Source organism: Pan troglodytes, chromosome 5 (genome assembly GCF_028858775.2).
Source record: "Pan troglodytes isolate AG18354 chromosome 5, NHGRI_mPanTro3-v2.0_pri, whole genome shotgun sequence".
In the NCBI taxonomy this organism is placed as follows: Eukaryota; Metazoa; Chordata; class Mammalia; order Primates; family Hominidae; genus Pan; species Pan troglodytes.
In genome coordinates this window covers 36,598,198-36,607,560 of record NC_072403.2, presented here as the reverse complement: position 1 = coordinate 36,607,560, position 9,363 = coordinate 36,598,198, and the positions used below count along the sequence as shown (strand labels likewise).

The following is a 9,363-nucleotide window of genomic DNA, read 5'->3' as shown; positions in this document are numbered from 1 at the left end:
GTGAAACATGCGTGTAGTCCCAGCTACTTGGGAGGCTGAGGCAGGAGAATTACTTGAACCTGGGAAGCAGAGGTTGCAGTGAGCCAAGATCGCACCACTGCACTCTAGCCTAGGTGACAGAGTGAGACTGTTTCAAAAAAAAAGAAAAAGAAAAAAAATAAATGCTAGACTCAGGTATGGTGACTCTTGCCTATAGTCCTAGCTACTTGGGAGGCTAAGGTGGGAGGATCACTTGAGCTCAGGAGTCTAAGGCTGTAGTGAGCCATGATCACACCACTGCATTCCAGCCTGGGTGACAAAGCAAGATCCTGGCTCTATTAGAAAGAAAATGAATGCTAGAATGTAGCTTCTTCCCTTGCATACAATAGGCTTTCTTGCATACAATAGGCTTTCTAGAATGGGAGAAAAGCAAGTTACTTATATACTGTCAAGAGTTTTAGAGTTAATTTTTCCCCCCAACAGTGTATTATAGTCAGAAAAGCATGCTAAAATAGAAGGAATGTTGGGAATAATACTAGTTCCTAGAATTCCTGAAAACATGGCAAAAGGAATTATTGTTTTCAGGGTAGCTTTGAGACTTGCATTGTGAACTTAAAAGTATGAGGTAGTAGATGGTACAGATTGTTTTAGAATGGGACCATAAGGTAGCAATCCCGCCTAGTTATCCTTTTTTTTTTAAAGACAAGGTCTTGGGCTTGGGCCGGGCGCGGTGGCTCATGCTTGTAGTCCCAGAACTTTTTGGGAGGCTGAGACGGGTGGATCATTTGAGGTCAGGAGTTTGAGACCAGTCCTGGCCAACGTGGTGAAACCCCATCTCTACTAAAATACAAAAATTAGCCCGGCGTGATGGTGGGTGCCTGTAATCCCAGCTACTTGGGAAGCTGAGGCAGAATTCCTTGAACCCGCGAGGCAGAGGTTGTAGTGAGCCAAGATCGCGCCAATGTGCTCCAACCTGGGCGACATAGCAAGACTCCATCTCAAGAAAAAAGAAAAAAAAAAAGACAAGGTCTTGCTCTGTCACCCAGGCTGGGGTGCAGGGGTAGGGTCAGGGCTCATTGCAGCCTCAACCTCCCAGGCTCAGGCAATCCTCCCATCCAATCCCCACCCCCCTACCCCCAACAACCACCACCCCCCCACCCCAGCAGCTGGGACTACAGGCATGCACCACCATGCCCAGCTTTTTTTTTGTTAGATGGTTCACTGCTGCCCAGGCTGGTGTGGAACTCCTGGGCTGAAGCCATCCTCCTGCCTCGGCCCCCCAGAGTGCTGGGATTACAAGTGGGAGCCACCATACCAGGGCTTCACTAGTTATCTTGGTGTCATAGGTTGACTAAGCCCACAGGATCACAGGAAATGGCCATGGGTACACATAACCCAAAGGAATTCTGGGCTGGGTGGCCCAGGCCAGTTCAACCATTTCTGGTTCAGTACATCTGGGTGGGATGAAAAACTTGCATTTATTTCTGCAAGTTCCCAGAGGATGTGGATGCTGGTCTGGAAACCAGTTACACGTGACTTGTCATTCTTCTCAGCTTCCATTTTCCATCCCTGGATCCTGCATCTAAGCCTATGCCTTCCCCAGTTAAGACTCATTGGTGGGCCTGGTGCACTGGCTCACCTGGCTTATGCCTACAGTCCCAGCTGCTTGGGAGAATGAGATGGATTGCTTAAGCCCAGGACATCAAGGCTGTAGTGAGCCATCAAGAGACTACAGTAAAGACTGACTAGTGCTCAGAGCAGTTTGGGTACCAGAAACAATGACGTGAGGGTCTATAAAGCAGTCAGTGTCCTTACCAGTACCTCCCTGAGATACCAAATCGGCAGACACCCAAGTCCCTCATATAAAATGTAGTACTTGCATATAACCTGTGTACTTCAAATCATCTCTACGTTACTTGTAATACCTAATCTAATGCAAATATTATGTAAATAATTTATACTATTATTGTTTAGGGAATAATGAGAAGTCTATACATGTCCAGTACAACTCTTTTCCCAATATCCAGTTGGTTGAATCCGTAGGACAGGGACTCAGTGTCAATTTAAGGAGAGCAGTGCAACTGAACTCAGGCCCCATGCCTCCATCAGCCGTGTTTCCCTAAATAAGCACACATCTCGCAGCTTTTTTCAATTCCCATTTATTTTTGGCTCTTGGGGCGATGTCATCTTTTCAATATGAAAAAAAGCAGCAAGTTCAACACAAAATAGAAATCTCAAATGTAGGATAGAACAAAACCAAGTGTGTGAGGGGGGAAGCAACAGCAAAAGGAAGAAATGAGATGTTGCAAAAAAGATGGAGGAGGGTTCCCCTCTCCTCTGGGGACTGACTCAAACGCTGATGTGGCAGTATACACCATTCCAGAGTCAGGGGTGTTCATTCTTTTTTGGGAGTAAGAAAACGTGGGGATTAAGACGTTTCTGGAGGCTTAGGGACCAAGGCTGGTCTCTTCCCCCACTCCCAACCCCCTTGATCCCTTTCTCTGATCAGGGGAAAGGAGCTCGAGTGAGGGACATAGAGTTGGAAAGGGAAGGATTCCACTTGACAGAGTGGGACAGACTCCTCCAAAGAGTAGAGCTTGGAGGGAGATTGAAAGTGGAGATAATACTGCTGACACCTCCCTTGAAGCTGAGATGGGAAATGGACATACTTAGAAATTTAGTGACTTTAATAGCCTGGATTTCCCTCTCCAAAACTTTTAGAATGGAAAATCCCATCCCCTTCCTTATATAGTGACTTCTACCCACTACCTTCTACCATTTTCTACTTTGGGCTTAGGATGATGGCCATTATCTACATGTGTTTTCAGCACCTGGTTGGTTCTAAATGGGATCTGGAGACCCAGCTTCTTGGAGATTTTTAAGAGGAAGTATTAACTGGACAAATGGAATGGGCACCAGAAAGAAATACAGGGTCACCCAGAATGGCAGAAACCTAGGTTTCCCAGAGTGGAAAGAGAGAGGAGACATTCAACAAACAAGTATTTATTGAGCGCCTACTATGTGCCAGGCACTGTTCTAGACCCCCCCAGAAGAAAAAACAAAAAACAAGATAGAGGCAGCAAACACAAATTCTGAGGGAGAGGAAAGGGGCAGTTGAGTAAGACGGCTAAGGGAACTGAGAAGCCTGAGGTGATGGGGGCTCTGCCTTAGGCCTCCTCTTCGGCCTCCTCACCGAAATCCTCCTCCTCTTCTGCGGTGGCATCCTGGTACTGCTGATACTCAGAGACGAGGTCGTTCATGTTGCTCTCAGCCTCGGTGAACTCCATCTCGTCCATGCCCTCGCCTGTGTACCAGTGGAGGAAGGCCTTCCGGCGGAACATGGCAGTGAACTGCTCCGAGATGCGCTTGAAGAGCTCCTGGATGGCTGTGCTATTGCCAATGAAGGTGACTGCCATCTTGAGGCCACGAGGTGGGATGTCACAGACGGCTGTCTTGACATTGTTGGGGATCCATTCCACAAAGTAGCTGCTGTTCTTGTTCTGCACGTTAAGCATCTGCTCATCGACCTCCTTCATGGACATCCGACCACGGAAGACAGCAGCCACGGTGAGGTATCGGCCGTGGCGGGGGTCACAGGCAGCCATCATGTTCTTGGCATCGAAGACCTGCTGGGTGAGTTCCGGCACTGTGAGAGCTCGATACTGCTGGCTTCCACGGCTGGTGAGAGGGGCAAAGCCAGGCATAAAGAAATGGAGACGTGGGAAGGGGACCATGTTGACTGCCAACTTGCGGAGGTCAGCATTGAGCTGGCCAGGGAAACGGAGGCAGGTGGTGACACCACTCATGGTGGCTGAGACAAGGTGGTTCAGATCCCCGTAGGTTGGTGTGGTCAGCTTCAGAGTGCGGAAGCAGATATCATAGAGGGCCTCGTTGTCAATGCAATAGGTCTCATCAGTATTCTCTACCAACTGATGGACGGAGAGGGTGGCATTGTAGGGCTCGACCACGGTGTCAGACACTTTGGGTGAAGGCACCACACTGAAGGTATTCATGATGCGATCAGGGTATTCTTCTCGGATCTTGCTGATAAGGAGAGTGCCCATTCCAGAGCCTGTGCCCCCGCCCAGTGAGTGGGTCAGCTGGAAGCCCTGCAAGCAGTCACAGCTCTCTGCCTCCTTCCGTACCACATCCAGGACAGAATCAACCAGCTCGGCGCCCTCTGTGTAGTGGCCTTTGGCCCAGTTGTTACCTGCCCCAGACTGACCTGGAATGCAGTCAGGAGAAAAGCTCAATTAACAGGGTATGGAAGATACATGATGTTTCCATCTTTCAACTTTTCAAATAATTCCCTCGGATGTATCTTCTTTCTCCTTCACTGTGATATATTCTCCCCCTACTGCCCCATAATTTACCAGCAATAGTAGGCACTACCTCTACCCTCCATTAGATTTCAGAACACATTTCTGTATTAGCACTCCAATACAACAATCATCTCCTAACTTTTGCTGTGTTCTTGCACCCAAATAAGTTGAACACGATGGTATATCATCTGCTAATATCATCTGTATAACTCACCAAATACAAAGTTGTCTGGTCTAAAGATCTGGCCAAAAGGACCTGAGCGAACAGAGTCCATGGTCCCAGGTTCTAGATCCACCAGGATGGCACGAGGAACATATTTGCCACCTACAGAGAATAAAGTTAAGAGCTGTGAAATCTGGCAGAAGGGAAGGTTTATAGATATACTGGAAATGGGAGACAGCAGGGATCAGAGACTTGTCATTCCAGGTCCTGCCACCAGGTGGCAGCAGACGTCTTTGGCCCCGACGGTGGTTCACAAAAGGGACAAAATGACAGATTCACCCAAAGGGGATAAGGCGTGCCCAGAAATGGAAAGAGATCCCAGATAAGTGGGAGACAGGGAAGGGAACCTGAGCTGCCCGGGCTCCTGCCCTTACCTGTGGCTTCATTGTAGTACACAGAGATGCGGTCCAGCTGCAGGTCGCTGTCCCCGTGGTAGGTGCCGGTGGGGTCGATGCCATGTTCATCACTGATCACCTCCCAGAACTGCCGAGGGGGAGCAACGAGACCACAACAGGTCAAGTCCCAGCCAACTATGTCCCCAACTACTATTTTATTTCATCTTTTTCTTAATTTTTTTTGAGACGGAGTCTCGCTCTGTCACCAGGCTGGAGTGCAGTGGCGCTATCTCGGCTCACTGCAACCTCTGCTTCCCGGGTTCAAGCGATTCTCCTGCCTCAGCCCCCGGAGTAGCTGGGACTATAGGCGCGCACCAACACGCCCAGCTACTTTTTGTATTTTTAGTAGAGACGGGTTTCACCATGTTGGCCAGGATGGTCTAGATCTCTTGACCTCGTGATCCGCCCACCTTGGCCTCCCAAAGTGCTGGGATTACAAGGGTGAGCCACCGCGCCCAGCTTCTTCTAATTTTTAAGACAGGGTCTTCCTGTTGCCCAGCCTGCAGTGCAGTGGTGCAATCACGGATGACTACAGCGTGGAACTCCCAGGCTCAACCGATCCTCCCATCTCAGCCTCTCGAGTAGCTGGGACCACAGACGCGCGCCACCACGCCCAGCTAATTTTTTATTTTTATTTTTTGTAGAAACGTGGCATGGGGGAGGGTCTCGCTTTGTTGCCCAGGATGGTCTCGAACCCCTGACCTGGAGGGATCTCAATTCGCCCACCTCGACCCCACATCTCCCATTTTAATTCCACACGCGCTCAGGCCGTTGTTCTAGGGCATGGCATCCCGTGTGCCTGCCACACCCTTCCCCTAGACACTCGCTCCCCCGAGAAAGCCACAGCTTTCCCTGCTCTGGATATGTGCAGCGGGTCCCAAGTGCTCGGTGGGCGGATGGAGGTCGACCACACTTCGATAAGCGCCGCTCTCCTTCCCCCAAGCTGGGCACCGCCCCACCGCGCGGCGAACAAAAGGCTGGGGTCTGAGGAAAGAGCTGCCGCCGCAGTCCACCACCCCCCCGCCCTCCACGTGACTGCGGCGCACGCGCAGGTCGAGCCGCCGACAAAAAACTTCGCGCGTGGGCGGGGCCAGGGACAAAAATTCAGCGCGCGAGGGGCGGGGCCCAAGGTAGCGCGCCCCTGCCGGCGGGCACCGCCGCATTGTCCCCGCGCGCCCACGGCGCCCCGGCCCCCCCCCGCGCAGGGCCCCGCCCTTCTGCTACAACGTAGCAGCCGCACTTCCTCCCGCCCCTCCCCCGCTACACTGTAACCGCGCGCAAAAAAAAAAAAAAAATCCCCCTTGGCCTCGGAATTTTTATTCCTTCGCTAGATTTCTACCCCTTGATTTAAAGGATTCTTTCTCTCCCATTAAGTCCTGAGGGACTCATTAAAGAAAACCACACACCCCCATTTTCTCGACATATCTGTTCACGCCCTAAAAAAGTCTCTCTTAGGGGCCATGAAAGCAAGTAAAATTAATCCCGTTCTTATTCTCCTTCCACCCAGGAACAACTACAGGACCGGCCCTCTGGGGTCGCGGGCGCGTTGGGGTCCCTGGTCTTTTGTGAAAGGTAGCGCCCAGCGCAGCCCACCCTGGCGCATCGCCCCCCACCCTTGCGCTGGAGCTCTCTGCAGCCGCCCGACGGCCTCACCCCTTCCCGCTCCGGTTTGGTCCTAAGAACCCCGCAGGGGGGTTGGGCGGGATGCACATGGGCAAAACCTCGCCCCGCTTTGTCTGCGACCGTTTCCGCATCTCTCTCCCTGCCCGGTTCTCGGACCGTTAGAAGCCCTTTTAAGTAACATCTTGTAAGTCCTCGGTCTTCCCGCCCCCAAACCCGAAGAGCCCTTTTACTAGTTTCTCCAAAATGTGCCTGCCAAGAAAAATGATTCCCAGCTTTCCAAAAGCAAATGCTAGCTACAATTGTTATATATATAAATGTAACAAACTTGAGAGGGGCAAAGCTTGATTAAGGATAGAGGGTGCAAATGCCCCACAACCATTTTTTCATAACTTACCTGGATTTTTCCTTGTAAAAAGAAATAAAAGAGGTGTAAAATTCTTACCTTGGCACCGATCTGGTTGCCACACTGACCAGCCTGGATGTGCACGATTTCCCTCATGGTTAAAATTTAATTTTTTTGCTCGCCTCAAGGTATGTATGGGGCAAGAAAATAAGTAATTTTTTTTCTCCGCAGGTCGCAGGCTGGAAGGTTGGAATGCGCCCCACAGGCTGGAGCAGCGAGGTGCAAACGCGGCGGCAGGAAGGTTCTGAAAGGGAGAAAGGAGAGGGGAGGGCGCGGAGGGAAGGCAGGCTGGGCGGGGCGCGCGTGCGCCGGGGCTGGGAGGCGGGAGAATCGGCCCCGCGCGCGGTAGGGAGACAAAGCCTCATCGAGCCTGGCCCTGATTAGTCGATGCCGGTCATGTACCAGGCGTCCATTGGCCTCTGAGCCAGTGGACGAGCGCAGTCCTCTTTGGGAGTTGTAGTCCCCTATTGTTGTCCATGCTGCAAAATGAAGTGACGAATGGGTGGGTACCGGTTTGGTTTTCATGGGGTTTTTGTTTTGTAAATGAAAAACGACCTTGCGCAAGATTCCTTTCCTCTATGCCTGAGGTTTTTGTACAAAAAGTGAGCAGTTCTCGGGGGTACAGGAATTGAGAAGTCTGGGGTTCCAGAAGTTGGGTGGTGGGGTAGACACGCCCTGAAAGCTCCCAGCTGCAGTACCTCTAGGGGAGAAAGGATTGCTTAGCTCAGCGAAAAATGGGGAGAAGTCTGGCACCGTGCTCTGCCTCCCCTGGCCTTTGGTGACCCAAGGCATGAACTTCAGTAAGCTTCTGCTCCCTCAAATACTTCAAGAAGGGAATCGCCCTCTTGCTATTTCCTTGGAAATTTTCGAGCCATTGTTTTGAAAGAGAAACAAAATTGCAGCAAGGGCTTTTCAGGATAGCGATGTTGTCTGGAGAGTATGTTCAAAGAATAAAATAGTTTAGAGAAACCGACATCGGGGATTTGTGAAACTAGAAGTCTCCTACGTGGGTAGGAGATCTGGACCTTAGGGCAGACTTTGAAGACACCTTGGTCTTCTTGTCAAACAGGGAACTATGGAATGAGATGCCTGATAGATTTTCAGTTTTTTCAGCCTGCCTCTTTAGACATGTTAATGAAGTCAGTGGTTTTTCAATTCGCTGATTTCACTGACCAGGTGGCCGCCACTGCAACTCTGCAAGAGACCCAGTATTGAAAAACGAGAGAGGGGTAATTGATGGGGGAAAAATTGAGTGGGTTCAAGACGGAGTCCATCTGCTTCTTCCCATAGATTTATTATTCACTTATTTGATAGTTACTATGTATCCACCAAATTAGGAGCTATGGTTACAAAATGATTAAGAATTAGCTCCCTGTCCTCCAGGATGTTGCAGTCTGGTGAGAAGCATACAATCAATAAAATGTGGTAACCACTCAGAAATGTAGTATCAAGTCAACGTCATTGTTAATTCACATTCGATCACACAGATCAATGTTTTTTGTTTTTGTTTTTTTTTTTTTTTGTATTTTTAGTAGAGACAGGGTTTCACTGTGTTAGCCAGGATGGTCTCGATCTCCTCACCTCGTGATTCGCCCGCCTTTGCCTCCCAAAGTGCTGGGATTACAGGCGTGAGCCACCGCGCTGGGCAGATCAATGTATTTCTAAGTTGCCTTCTAAATGAGGGAACATCAACTTGTGTAAGCCTTCTCTACCCACTTAAAATATAATGCTTTACGTTTTAGGGAAATGAACACAGTCATTTTGTGGGAGTAGAAATAACTCAAAATACACAATCAGATAACTTGTTTCAATTTGTCTCTATATTAGCTGTAGGATCCTAGGAAAGTCCTTTAACTTTGCAGGGCTCCAGCTCCTCGTTTGTAAAATCTGCTTATTTGACTGTTGTGCACAGAATTGAGATAACCAACAGAAAGGACTTTATGAATTATGCAAGTGTTATAGTTACCATTTTCTTCATGTCTTATTGTGAGATAAAATAGGCCGGGCGCAGTGGCTCACGCCTGTAATCCCAGCACATTGGGAGGCCCAGGCGGGAGAATCACCTGAGGTCCGGAGTTTGAGACCAGACTTACCAACATGGAGAAACCCCGTCTCTACTAAAAATACAAAATTAGCCGGGCGTGGTAGCGCATGCCTGTAATCCCAGCTACTCGGGAGGCTGAGACAGGAGAATTGCTTGAACCCAGAAGGCGGAGGTTGCGGTGAGTCGAGATCGCGCCATTGCACTCCAGCCTAGGCAACAAGAGCGAAAGTCCGTCTCAAAAAATAAAATATAAATGGCCGCACGCGGTGGCTTACGCCTGTAATCCCACCACTTTGAGAGGCCGAGGCGGGCGGATCACCTGAGGTCAGAAGTTCGAGACCAGCCTGACCAACATGGAGAAACCACGTCTCTAC

General features: G+C 49.9%; 1 protein-coding gene across 1 annotated transcript; it reads right to left on the bottom strand.

Annotated features, from left to right (window-relative positions):
* Positions 1-3,146: 3,146 nt before the first annotated feature.
* Positions 3,147-7,041, bottom strand: TUBB (tubulin beta class I). The gene is given in 4 exon segments (NM_001045509.1): positions 3,147-4,204; positions 4,516-4,626; positions 4,899-5,007; positions 6,985-7,041. Coding segments are annotated over 4 exon segments (1,335 nt in total).
* Between the last annotated feature and the right edge of the window lie 2,322 nt (positions 7,042-9,363).